General features: G+C 33.9%; 1 protein-coding gene across 2 annotated transcripts in view; it reads right to left on the reverse strand.

Annotated features, from left to right (window-relative positions):
- Positions 1 to 14786, reverse strand: part of LOC106464970 (spondin-1-like) — a 51387-nt gene that overhangs the window by 12731 nt on the left and 23870 nt on the right. For both annotated transcript variants that reach the window (XM_022392781.1, XM_022392782.1), the window contains exons 8-9: positions 13427 to 13622; positions 4485 to 4658 (exon numbers count right to left, since the gene is read on the reverse strand). In XM_022392781.1, coding sequence (XP_022248489.1) covers positions 4485 to 4658; positions 13427 to 13622 — 370 coding nt within the window. The remainder of the gene's footprint in view (positions 1 to 4484; positions 4659 to 13426; positions 13623 to 14786) is intronic.

Consider the following 14786-nt stretch of genomic DNA (forward strand, 5'->3'; position numbering starts at 1 on the left):
GTGTTTGTTACACAATAACATATTAACACTACCCTTAAAAAGTAACACGAGTACTTGTAAATTCTCACACATTAAACACTATCTAAAAATCGCGTGAGTTATTGTTATACATTAATATATTTATTCTACTTATAAAAAGATAATTATATTTTCAAGTTCAAAGTATTCAATAGAACAAACTTTTAATTTCGAAGTAACAAATTTTCCATTTCCGAATACAAACATTTCAAATACATTATACTACAATATTTGCTGCTGACAGCTTACACACTAACACATCAATACTATTTTTGAAAGCAACGTATTTGTTTCTTAATTGTCAACCAATTAACCTTTTATTAAAAAGCAACTTATGAATATTTGCAACACATTCAACTCTCCACTATAAGTATTTTTCGATTTACACATCATTTTACAAATAATTCTATTTTATAAACCTTATATTTTTTCTGTGATGACACTTCTCAATACAGTAGGTTACCCTACCTTATCGTTATTAGAATATTAACGCACTACACACAAGTGACACAATACCATAAAAAGCTTGGTCATGCGCAATTAAATACACAGAGCAAATGTCAAAATGCATAAATTATTACATACGTAATAATCTGCCACACATTTGGTCATGCATAAAGTAATAACACCGAAAAAGTGGCAAAGTACATCACACCAGTAAGAATACAGAGGACAAGTACACCATATTAGAACGATTTTGAACCCTAACCATGTTGTTACATTATTTGTCGCCACGTCTGGTTATTGTCTATCTGATGACTATCTGATTGACAATAGCTCAGCAGCGTAATTTTCATTTCAAAAGGCTCAGTTGTATGGTTTTCATGACCAAAGCACACAATTTCTCCCTGCTTGCTTTCCACAATCTATCTAGTGTACGAGGACGACAGTTCCCAGTGCCCATTTCAACAGTTTGTTCACACAGAAATCCATAGATACTGTGTCCAGTGATTTGTTTCATTCTCCAGCTATTTAAATTATGCAATGGTTATAGGATATGTCACGGAAGTAGCTTGTGTATCCGTGATTTGTGTCGCTTTTCGAGATAGAGATCCTTATTGTGTCAGGTACTGTTGCCTGGAACACGTGGATGGTTTTGCTACTTGACCATTGGGTTCGTGGATTCTCACATGTTACAAGACGCCGCACTTTGCTTACTGCGGGTGGAGTACGACTTGTTACAGGTCTCTTTGTGGATGGTCCTGGTGCTCCAAGTTCATCCATATTCTTTTGTATTCTTGTGCCTTTAAGGAATATCCCCGTTATGGAAATTCTGAATCCCCGATCTGAACACATCTTTAAGATCTGAGTGTCGAATATTCTGCGTCAGAAAGAGCTATTTTATACTCTTCACAAAAGCAATCAATTTATGAAACATCAAACAATGTCAAAATACAGTAATGATACATTCAGTTCTACTGCGACTTTATATCGATTGTGGTTGGCACATGACTTAATGATTTGCATATTCAAAATAGTTTTAATGTAACGTATCCAATCCTCTGTATTTCTTATTGTTGCTGATGTACATAAGCATTACAAAACTACTATTGCTTGTGATTGCGCAAAGTAAATCAATTAAATGATCAAAGAAATACTGCACTCAAAGCAACAGTTATGAATGATCAACGAAAGCAAAGCAGACTACTACTATAAACTTATCAAAACACACATAACTAAGCTAGTATATGTTCACACAGCTGAATTTAAGCATTGCAAAACTAACATAAAGAAATGCAAAACATTGTCACACAAATACAGGTCGTGACTAGTACAACGGGCACCTTCAAGCTTTGTCACACACACAAAATATAACACACACAACACCAATAATTTTCACAGACCGCACACGAGTCCATTCTGTAGGTGAATCATTGTGTCCTTCATCTGAAGAGCATAGGAGAAGGCAGAAGGAGACAGCAGAGGAAGCTGGGAGTCTAGGAAACCAGAACAAGTTTGAGAAGATACGAGTCTAGAGAAGCTAGGGGAAAGGTTAGCAGCTGTGAATGCGAGATTAATGGTTCGAATATCAAAATTTGTAAGGGAAAATATATCATTTCCATATTAAAAATTACAAATAGATCGGCAACATCAACACCATAGTCTTTCTTTTTTTGGGGGTATTAGTGTTATTGTGAATTAACTCTATTCTAAGTATAAATAATTATTTAGCTGATTTTAGGTTGAATACGAAATGTTGGATTGGCCACCCGCCATCTTACATAAGTACTGAAGTTTTTCAAACAACTTTCGGTCTCAGCTTTACTTTATATATTTAAATTAAATCAGTTAGCTAAACATAGATTAACTATACTCAGAAGGTAATATGCTGGGTTATACTTATATAAACCATAATTTTATTTTATTTTTTAACAGAGTATTTAGATTCTCGACATTTATATGCATTATTTTTCTTGATACGTTAAGATATATCAATTATTTATTTTACAAATGATGATAAGTATTCTTAACGAACATATAAAAAAGATTGAAAGTATAAGAAAATTTAGAACAAAACATGCAATAAATTTAGGACAGAGGACGATAATTCTTACTTTTAAGATGTACTCAGTAAGTACAGTATTTCTTAGAAAAAATATACGTTCAAGCAGAGTGGTAGCTAAGAAATTCTGAAACATATTTCCCAATCTGTATTTCCTTGCAGGGGCATTACCAGGAGGGTTCGGGGGTACGAACGAACCCTCTTTGTGAACAACAAATCTAAACCATTATCTGATGTCTGTGTGTAGTGTGTCAGCTTATAACTGGCAAACCGCTTGGACCGATTGTCCCTAGTCTGGCATATATATAATTTTTATATATACCCCTTAGAGCACAAAGGAGAGACACAGGGAGTCCGCTTTTGGATGTAAAACCTATTTCACGCCTGGGGGACGTAAGTTCCCCACCCGTGTGTTGTACAGGTACGGCAGCTAGTAGTTATTAAACGAGGATTTATATTTGTATAATTGTGACGTAGACGAACCTCAATTACTTAATGAATAGATAGTATCCATTGTTTTTCCAATTTGAGAAATATGTATTTCAACATAACTTGTTTATCACCAAGTTCTTGTCATAGTGCATTCAAGTTTACTTGTGTGTGCACATTATCTAAGAAAGATGCACCATGAATAGATATAAACCCTTCCCTTAAGAAAGTCCTGGCAACGTCATGATATATATATATATATATATATATACATGTATATATATATCAGCGAAAGATAGTAAAGATGTGGGACTTTGTGTACTAAAGCATACACGTCTGCTCCATTTTGTTTTTCTTAACTTTGTGAGGCAGGTGAAGTTTAGGTTAAACTGGATAGACGGTATACCCACAACGCTGTTTGGTTCTTACCTCCGCCAGTACCTAAAAAAACACAACAACCAGGGCACATTACATAATGACTCACCTTATGATTTATGTTCCGGATGTTTCTATTGTGGCTACGATTTTTTTATTTTCATGTTATTATTTCTTTCCATCAAATAACATTAATTACTTATATATATATATATACGTAGTACACTTTGAAAATTAGGTGTAAAATGCGTTTGACAGGAATATACTCAGAAACAAACAAAGGTCGTTGGCTCTGTTATTGAATTCATTTCTCACACTTTTGTAAGGAAAATACACCCCGAACCGGTTTTCGTCTTGTCCATAGACTCTTCTGGGATGAACAAACAAAGATAAACATGGGCAGCAACTGCTTATTTCAGGATGAGCTTGTAGAAAGGTACTTTTGTAGATTTGTCCTCAAAGACTTTTTCTACAAGTGTCACTCTGAATTAAGCAGCCAGCTGTTGTCCATTCTACCTTTATTTGTTTACCTTGAATACTTTCAGGGAGTTATGTCCTTGAAGTCTCCGCACAATAAGAAATCGATTCAGAGTGTATTTTCTATGGTCCATTGTTCTCACTAAGGAAAATATAAGAAATAACGTCATTTACAGAGTCTAGTCATAATTTCAATATATTTGTCTTCATATTAACTTAAATATCTGTCTCTCCCTTTGCCTGTTTTGAGGACAATAATGATGGCCTAGAGATATGTTTAATAAAATATTTTTTTTTGACAGCTTAATTAGAAACACATAAAAAAAACCCGTCTTATCTACGCAGAAGGATCAACACATGTGATTGCCGATATCCATGAAAACAAAATATTTCTGGTTAATCTGCTCAGAAGCCAACATTGTTAGTGAGACGGTTATGTCAGAACACATATTAAAGTTCTGTAACTTGAAATAATGTTGTTATTTAATTTGATCTTTTACCTTTCAATTGTATCTAAGGTCTAAAAACAAGCAAAGAAGTGGATGATTTGTGAAATGATTTAATTAAGAGGGAATAATCACCGTTTCTAACGTAGCTGCACTTCGAGGCTAACTTTCATTCTTACAGTTATTTCTTTAATGCTACATAACATTAAATGACGTCAGAACTGTAATTGGCATACCTTTCGACATCATCTCACATATCTGCTTACAATCTGGGTATTTTTCAAAATTGTTTCGATTTCCTCGGCAACCCCCATAAATAAACTGCAGACACATTCCTTTGGTGGGGTCGAAATACCAGCGTGGAAAATAACCTCTGCAAGGTCCAACTTCTTTAGGCTCCATGCATACCTCTGTAAAATAGAGAGTATTGTAACAATATTTTAACGGAAATTTCACAGTGTTAGACTTATATCAACAAGAAACGTAGACATTTTCTGAGTTATGTTACTTATTATAACCTCATACTATGATTACTTAAGACCCCAAGAGCGGCAATAATCCAAATTCCTGGATTTTTAGGTTGTAGGTGGTGTTTATAATGTAGATGGCGTTAATAAGCTAACGACAAATAAATTGAGAAAATGATTTCATAAAAATATTGTTTTCTTTCACATGCTTTTCAACCCATAATTTTACGAACATTTAAAGTAATCCAACAAAAACTATATGTAGATTTATGACACTCTAGATACTTTGTTGTATTTGATAAAAACATAAAGCAAGTTCGTTTTTTTTTAGTTCAAGAGAAGGACTTCAGTCGATCTTATAACACTATACAAGTCAGCTGCTTTCAAAATACATTATGATGTCGGCGACAGTGGAATTCGGGGAAATATTTGTATTTCACCTATTAAAGTTTCAAAGAGTTAATTACTCTGTATGAGAAAGAGGTTTCATGTTCCATGCTACCCTAATGGTTTTATATACAAACTATAGTCCAATCATGCAATTTACACTGTAATGGGCATCTACAGAGGGCTGTGAGGTCACTCTTAGACCAGGCATGTCGACAGACTTTCCACAAACCTTTCAGCGTATTCAGAAGTCGACTTCAGGGACCATGCTTAAGCAGACCAAAAAACAACAACACTGAAACTGCCTTAGAGGACTTAACAAGAATGAGAGGGAAAGAAGTTTTCTGTGATTTCAGTATTTTTTGTCTACACGTTTTCACGAAAACAACCGTTAATTTCGAGATGTGGCTAGAATCTTGGGAGCACTCATCACTTTCAAATCTTATCATTTTGCCAACGGTACCAGCTTCATTACAATGACTTGACCACAACTGTGCCTCTCATACCCAAGATGACCAGATGAGCTCTCGTACTAAATGAAATGCCTCAGTGGCACTGGGTATAAGCAGATTCAACGTGGTTGATATATTATTACACTCTTATAAGTGTTTTCATAAGTTCTCATAAGTTTTTATTATTCTTCACCCGTTGACACTTTGACCATTTGACACAGTCCGGGATTTAAAAAAAAAAGACTAGTTTACCGGTTCACCAGTTCTTCTAGATGATAAGTAAACCTAATTCTGATGTGTAAGGACCTAAATATATTGATCAAAATTATAGTTCACCAAATTAATCTAGTTCACATCAAAACAGTTATTTTAGAGAATTGATGATATGGGTTCTGGTTTTATTACACGAAAAATGGTTTTATTTGTCAGCTAATTGTTTAAGATCATATGCGTATCATATTTCCACAGGTTAAAGGCTTGAATTAATACTTACTTAACGAGCTTTAGAAATTTTTAAGTTAGCAATTGGTTTTGTTAAACTTAAAGTAAAAGAATTAGTAGTCACTTCAGGTTGGAGATACATATTAACGGGTACTTTATCTGCAACGAATACGTTATTGATGATCTAGATAAGAAACGGTGTAACTACAATAATATATAACATATATTATTACCCTAAAAACCCTCATAAATAAACATCTTTTAATCATGAATAGTTTGGACTATAGGCTTACATCGGGTGTCAATTAATTAAATATATTTTTCATTTTTAAAAATGTATTTTCCTCCTAAAAAAAATTCAATAATATACAATATTTCACCAACAATATTTAGTATTCACAAAAAAACAACAATATAACTCGCTAGATGAAGCACTTGTTTTAAACATTTTTCACGTATATCAAAGATCTCTAGCTATATCATTTTTATACTTTATAATTTTTCCTGGCATCTATTTACAAAGTTTACTTTTTTATACTTTTGTTTGCTTGTTTAAGCGCAACACCACAATGGTCAATCTGTTGTGTTTACCTCTATTCCGTCAAGTGGGCAAAACTTATACTAAACATGAGTTCATTTATGTGGCATTTTTCAAGAATCTCTAGAAAAGAAAACTATTTTACCTGCCAGAAAGGATTCACTATTGTGTTAACGATCATGTTAATCTATAATTTAGAGTTGGTTTTCATTCTTGATAAAGAAGCTTTATGTTAGTTTTCTATTAACAGAGTTACAAGTTTTTGAAACTATTTCTGTTATAAAAGTAATACTAGGGACAGGTTCATCGTATTGGTAACAAGTTTAGTGTGAACCGAAATGTTCATACTAATCTCTTTCTTTTGTATAATTTAGCATCTTTGTCCACTCAACGTACAGGATAGTTTATAATCAACGTTTTGTTAACATGTATTTACCGTTCTAAAGTATAAGTAATATAGTTTTTACCCATGAAGGGGGACAGGGTGAAACGATGATTTTACTAGAAGTGTTTTAAGTGTAGGACCAGACTTTTCAGCAAGTTTCATAATAAAACCACTTCGCTTTAGGTTTTTTTAACTCTAGGACTTATGGGTTTTCATTGTCAAATGGTAACGCAAAAGTAAAATCTAGATTTCGGGGCGGATGTTTCGTTCCATGTTTATGTTTTGTTTTATCAATGGTGGTATCTGTGTATCCATTTTACTGAAGTCGTTATTTAATTTTACTTACACTCCTTCGTTCGATAATGTTAATAGAGGCGATACGACTAGCTTGCAAATATTCCGATTGAGCGATTAACAGTTTTTTTTTAATGATACCAATATGTGCGGGCTTACTGTACAACTTGTGTGTCAGAAAACCATCTGAGCTCAACTTGAACCGAATACCCCTGAACAGCAACTGTACTATTTATGATGACGTGTTCATGATAAACTTAATGTTTGTGTGAAATTCAGTCGTAAAAATAAACATTTTACTAAGAACTTTCTGAGTTCAAGAGAAAAAGTATCATCTATATTTATTTGTTTTAAAAAGTACTCGTGTTAGAGGGCTTTGAGAGAGAGGTTTTGTTTCAAGACTTGTGCAAGAAAACGATGGTAAAAGGGAGTGCAAGACCATTTCCATGGCAACTCGTATTCATTGAAGGTAAAAATAAATTCTAAAAGAGGAAAAAGTTGTTTGATAATATAAAATTAAGCAGCTGTTTAACATCTGCTAAGCTTAAACCAAAAGTATGAGTAATATCTTCATGTGTTTTTATTTAAATTCTTCCATCACAGCATCTAAGCCTTCTTCCGTGGGAATGTTTGTATACAGTGATGATAAATTACACGTGCATAATATGGATTCCATTAGTAGTTTATCTCGAAACATTTCACGTGGACAGCTTAAGAAATATGAAGTGCTTTTTTTTCTTCAGATATGATGGAATAAAACACAGAAACCGGTTTAAAATCTTTTCTGAAGTCCAAGAACTTTTCACAAGGGATGTCACAGTTTTATACAGTAGGTCATAGTGATGTATTCTCCTTGTGAAACTTGTACAGGCCGAACTATACAGCACTTCTAGAGTGACAGAGTATCAAGGTTTTTCAGAACGTTTTATCTACCTTGTCTTTGTTAAAAGTAGCCTATATTTCTTTAGCTTATTTCTAGGTATTGCTTTGTAGAATTTGTAGTTAAAGAAGTATACGCATTTGAACCATTAATCTAGCTCTTGCTTTGCTATTATATTCTTCAGTGGCCATTTCTAGAAAAACCTTTGCCTTTATCAGACGTTTTAACAGTGATTGTATTGACATTTTTGAGTTTTTTAATGGAAAACCATTTTGTTTCGTTCTTTTTTTTATTAAGTTTGATTTATATTATATCTTCTCTGAGTTTAGGAAGTTTTGACTTTGTACTTTCATCAGCTAATGGTGTCAATTTTACACTGTTTATGAAGGTGCATCCTATTTCATTATATTTTTGATTGTTTGCTCTACACTATGATATCTTGGAATATTAGAACTAGTGCTACTAAAACCATTAATATAGCAGTCAACATTTATTTTTGTTTTTTGTATATAAATGAAAAAAAAACCGTTTTATTCAAACTCCATCTGATTCCGTAAAGAAGGCGTTTCATATCACTTTCTACCTTAGTGATAACCTCAGGTGACACAGAACAAATTAAACTGCAACTCTGCCTTTTTAAGGAGTGTTAAGTTAATATTTTAGCTTTTTTTTTGGTTCTGTATACTGTCAACGAGGTCTTCTTTAACAGAGCTACTGGACGGACAAGAGTCGTTAAGACTGCAGTTAATACTTCCTTGTTTAGTTTTGCTGTTATGTAGTCCATTGTATCTACAGTATGCAATATATCAACGTTCATCGTCTCATTTATCTATCGTTGTGTCATCCAGACAAGGGCTCTTTAACTATTTTTTAACGTTGTGAAGCAACATCATAAATATTATATAAAGTAACGTTAGTATAGTGAACAAGTTTCATCGTACGAAGAGTACTTAAACAACGGAACAGTGCACAATTTACAGGTACGTTTGCTTGTTGTTGAACAATGGACTATTAGTGCTGTGCCAACTACGGGTATCGAAACCAGGTTTTTAGCGTTATAAGCCTTCAGACTTCCCGTTGAACCACTTGGGGGCAACATTTAACAGAGTATCATTACAAAAAAAAAAGATAAAATGTCTGTAGGGCAGCGCACATAAAGTATTTTTCAAAATAAGATTACATTTTAGCACCGTTAAGTATTTGTTGTATTGGTCATCTACGTCGATAGTCGATATATTGACCATACAAATATTCTGCATACTTTACTCGCAGATTGATTTACGTTGTTACTTATTTTAGTTATCTTGTTTATAATTTTTTGGTGAATAACGCGACTGTAGTAAAAGCAATACACCCAATTTCCCATATTCATCCACAAAAAATTTGGCAGTTTGTTGAAGCAACCCACCTACGGGTTTCAGATGACGGCTTTTAATGTATTTTTAATAGCTAAGGGTACCCACCACGAGAAAAACGTCTATAAAGGACATTGTTAGGTAATGTTCCCTTTCCTTTGTTATCAAATCCTTAATGACCTCATTAGATGCTAATTGCATACCTTGTTTTGTGGAAGGTAATAATTGACTATTTTAACTGATTCAGTACTTATGTCTTTAAATTCAAAACCAAAACTCTATAAAAAGTGGAAACATACCGTATTTCAGAGCATTTTTTATTTCTCTTCTCGGACACAAATCCTAAAACAAAATAGCCCATGTACACCGTCGGACAGTCTCCAGTTACCAAACAAACAATTACGGTAATCGAACCAGTCAACTGTGGGTGATGCAAGGTAAAAGGGTGTTGAAAAACAAGTGAAAATGTGCTCTATTTCAGGTATTTGTTTATCTCTTTTTTTTCAGGCAAAAATCCTAAAACAAAGTCAATTTACATAGTCCGACAGTTTCCAGTTATCATACAAAAATTACGGTAATTGAGCCAGCCATCTCTGGGTGATGGATGCTAAAACACACACACACACTCGTAATGGGTCATCTTGATAGTAAGATAAAGGACTACTGTATGTTCAATGACAGAAAATGTTTTGTTTTTTTATGATCCTCTGGTATAATATCACTTAGAAGACCCCTCTTAAAAATAAATCTCTTATTAATTCGTGAAGATTAAACTAGAAAATTAAAGTTAATGTCCTGTTCGATACACTTTGGAATTAGTTTAGAAGGATGACAAGGAAATAAAAAATTAGCTTTGGATATTTCATGAGTTCTTTCACATATCTCTAAAGAAACGAGCACACAACAGTCAAGTATCATTGGGTAGAACACCATTTAAATTCTAAACAACGCATTTCCCTTCTCAGAGTACTTAGACATTTTCAAACAACTTATAAAGTTAATGTAATTTATTACCCTAAATGAACCACAAATAAAAATGTCTTCAAATTTTCTCTTTAAAGTCGCTTTTAAGAAATTCGTTTCGCTTATATATATATCGATGCGCTCTCTCTCTCTTATATATATATATATATATATATATAGCAATGATATTGTATGTAACTACTGCTAACAGCGAGGATACCCAACTGATGACCAAAAGCAGAATGATCATAGAGGGTTTTTGTGGTTGGTCTGTTACTCGTAAGTAAACTACTTATTTTTGGATGTTATTGTAGATGCTTATAATGCTGTATATAACAACGAAAGCTGTATTCTATTAACTGAAACCTTAGGTAGACCTATGGTCGAAACTAGTCGTGATTAAAAAAATCTATATTTGTGAGGCTGATAGTATAATATAGTATATTACCCTGTAAAAAGTTATTTGAAAATCCTCAAAAGAGCACAAAGTTGTTTAATTGTTACTGAGAAATATTCAATAAGTTGGAATTATTCCAAAAATAAAGAATAATAGAGAAAATTTTAGAAAATGTGTTTGTTTGAAGTTGAGCACAAAGCTAAACAAAGGGCTATCTGTGCTCTGCCCATCACGGGTATCGAAACCTGGTTTATAGCGTTGTAAGTCCGCAAACATACCGCTGTGCCACTGGGGGCATTTTTAGAAAGTAATGAAATTACAAGCTACTAGGAGAAAGCATTAACCCAGTTGTTTACAGCTCCTATAGCTATCTATTATATTTTTACATCAAATGATTATATTTTGTGTCATTTCACATACATAGTGTGTTTGGTAAGTTATATTTAAACAGTTTCAGAGCCTCACCACGTCGTTACAATCGATTTCGACACGTCCGGTCATGCTTTACCTGAAGACCTTACAGGTTGACAATAACCCTGCAGCGTAGCTTCTATGTCAAAAGACTCTTTCGTAAGACTGTCATGTTCCAAGCACACCTCTCCGCTCTGATTGCTTTGTACAAGCACCTGTTTCAAAAGTCTGATCACAGTGTTACCTATAGGTGCCTGATCCGTATGTCTTCGTATGAAATAAGATGAATACCCATTTCGTTCTCCAGCTGCTTGGAGTATATGACGGTTGCAAACGGGTAGTACGACCGCAAGCCTTATCTTGGTGAACCCACACTCTATTGAACTCGTTTTCAGATAGAGATCTTTCTTAATTATTTTGCTTACGATTTCATGGGACACGTGGATGGCTTTTGCTACTGACCTTTGTGTTCGTGGATTTTCGTCTGTTACAATACACCATATTTTTGTTAGTGTGGTTGGGTATGACTTGTTGCAGATAATTTTCTGGATGGTCCTGTCGTTCTGGTGCCCCAAGTTGATCCATATTCCTTTGTTTTCTAATGCCATTGAGCAGGGATACCTCACTCTCGGAAAATCTAAATCCTTGATCTGAACACATCCTTATGATCTGTGTACAGGAATAATTTGCGTCGGAAATGGCTGTTACACACCCTTCCGAAAAGCGATCAATTTTCGGGGGCATAACACTATCTATGGAATACACAAACAATGTCAGTGTTCGGATATATGCCACTCTACTTTTTATCGGCTACGTCTGTCATATGACTTGTTGATTACATATTCAAAAGTGTTCTAATAAAATGCAATCAGCCTTGATTATTTGTATTCTTAACAAGCTACGTATCTTTATAAAGCTGTTTTGTTTTAACCTGTGTTTACAAACACTGTGTTCGAAGATGAGTGATAATGTAGAGTGAAACATTATTGGTGTTTCTAGTTTCATTATTACTAAGCAACGTAAACTACTTATATCATACAGGCCCACTGAGAAGGTGGGGAAACTGGGGGTATTTCCTCGGAGCCCTCTAGCCACCAGGCAGCCCATGAGAGTAGGAAAATATGTACGGAATGTATCAAATCAATATGGAACGTTTATGTGAACTTTAACCGCACCTTCAATCACTTATATTGTGTAAGAAGCATCATTCTAAAAACTATTCGGGGGCACGTGTCGATTCTACTCCGGAATCCATGATGGCTCTCAGCGGCCCTGCTATATCAATCTGAATCAAAAATTAACCAATTATACAGGTTTAACTACGAGTGTTTAGTGTCATAAAACAACTTGTAATAATTAGAATGCAACGATTCGTCAGTTGTGTACTACCGCTATTGGCGATATTTTCGGCAATAATCCCAATAATATCTTATAGGGTCAGCCAGCTTAGAAACTTTAGGTTAGTTCTAAATCCATATACTAAGCTAATAATGAAAAATAATCCTCACAATGAAAAAAAGAACATAATAAAAGAAATTAATTCACTACTGCCGATTACTTCTCTCTCTTCAAAAGATTCAATAATTACTTTTTTGGTTCGAAAGTATCGACATGGCCATGATGACTAGCATATACATCAGTACAGACACAAGAAACATGGACATCCAATAAATATTGTCAGATAGTTGGAGTACACAATAGATTAATTGAAATTAAGAAAAAACAACAACAATAATTATCAGTAAAACAGGGCGCTAAAACATATGCAGAAACTGTGTGCACATTTATGAATAAACATTCACAATATATTTTGGTGTGAAGAGTGGGCCAGGCGAGTCTTAGAAGCAAGGAACAGGAAGAGCCGCTACCAATAAATATTGTCGGATAAATGGAGTAGAATTGAAAAAAAACGCAGTCTTGGCTGAGAGGAAAACAGAATTACGACCTTTACCAAAATTACTTATGTACGTGTGGGTTTTGTGAATAAAACTTTTCCTTCCATCGTGTGTTGTTTGTTAAAATGTCTGACTTAAGAAGCCCAACAATGTCACAAGTTATTTCTGGATATTCTATGAAATGACGTTGTAATCTGTGTACTGAGGCGTATGTACTGTTACATTATACCGATGCCATTAGGATAACCGAATTTTCTTTAGAAGTATATATTTAACATGAATTAGTGAAGGTTGAAAATAGACCATGCCTTACCTTTTGCATCGGAAAAATGAAGTGTACAATCTAGCCTGTCAGACATGCAGGGAGTCTTTTCCATCAGTTCAAGGTTGCATATATTTATAGCTGCTGGACTAATGTAGAGCCGCGTGCGGACCTTCATGCCCTTACCGCAGGTGACAGTACAGGGAGACCATTCTGACCACTGAGTGACAGCACATCTTGGGTCAATCTGTCGCATGGTAGAGAAAATAATTAAAGTTCAAAGATCATCGTAAAATATATAATCTGATGGAGCTGCAGAGCATTTGACTTGAAATTCTAGGAAGTTTAAAGGTTGTTTCCTCTATTTATATCTCGTATCAAGATAATAAAATTATTACCGATACTTGAAAAAACAACAACAACAAAATAGACAAAAGAACGTATGTATAATATCACAGGAATTTTTGAAATATTGTAAGAACATTTAAAAACTGTATAATTATATTCTGAAACGAACAAGCCATCTTTACTCTTAAAATTATCTGCTTTGTTATCTTACGCATTTATTTTGTTGTTTATCAGCAATTTCATGATGGTCATTCCATCTGCTCAATGACCAGACAGTTATACTAACTTACTGCCACAGAATTTCACACGTTTTAGTAGTTTTATGGCCTATTTTTATTGGAGAATCTAAAGTAAATCCACGAATTTAGCAGTTAGAGGATTACTTTGGACATGCTTCATTAGGAAAAACAAAATCAGATAATTGTGCCGTAAGTCTAGTCTTCAAGTGAATATTATCTGTATCATTCTAAATGGTTTATAACCTAAACTACACTTTGAAGTATTTTCTATATATTACAACAGGACGACAGAATTCACACAAATTTATTTTAGAAACATAAAGGCAGAGCCATAGCCAGTCGTTTTTCGCAAGTTTCCAGTCTGTATAATTCTGCATAAATTATTGAATAATAGGCTTAGCGTTCGGACTGCGCCCTGGGCAACTGCCCCTCCCGTCCTACCTTAGCTACGGCTCTACGTAAAAGGTAACTCTGTTTTGGAGACTAGTGTGACAGTCTATACAATTAGAAGTATACAAGCCAACATCGTAAATCCTGAATAGCTGTACGTTGTAGAAAAAAAAATGTAAGGTTCAAATATCAAAATGTCAAAATAAATATATTGTGAAAAGCTGAATACAAAAACGTAATAATAATAATTCTACATAACAATTTTTAATAAACTGTAAGAAGTTGAAGTTTATGTTTTAAATTTTTATTGAAATTAATTTTGAAACATTTAAATATCAAATATTAACTACAACATCTATATTGTAATTCTGAATTGTGAATCTACACACATATATGTGTGTGTGTGTTTACTTGGTATTTTGAACTCCTCCCAT

The sequence above is a fragment of the Limulus polyphemus genome, unplaced genomic scaffold, assembly GCF_000517525.1.
Source record: "Limulus polyphemus unplaced genomic scaffold, Limulus_polyphemus-2.1.2 Scaffold1797, whole genome shotgun sequence".
Lineage (NCBI taxonomy): Eukaryota > Metazoa > Arthropoda > Merostomata > Xiphosura > Limulidae > Limulus > Limulus polyphemus.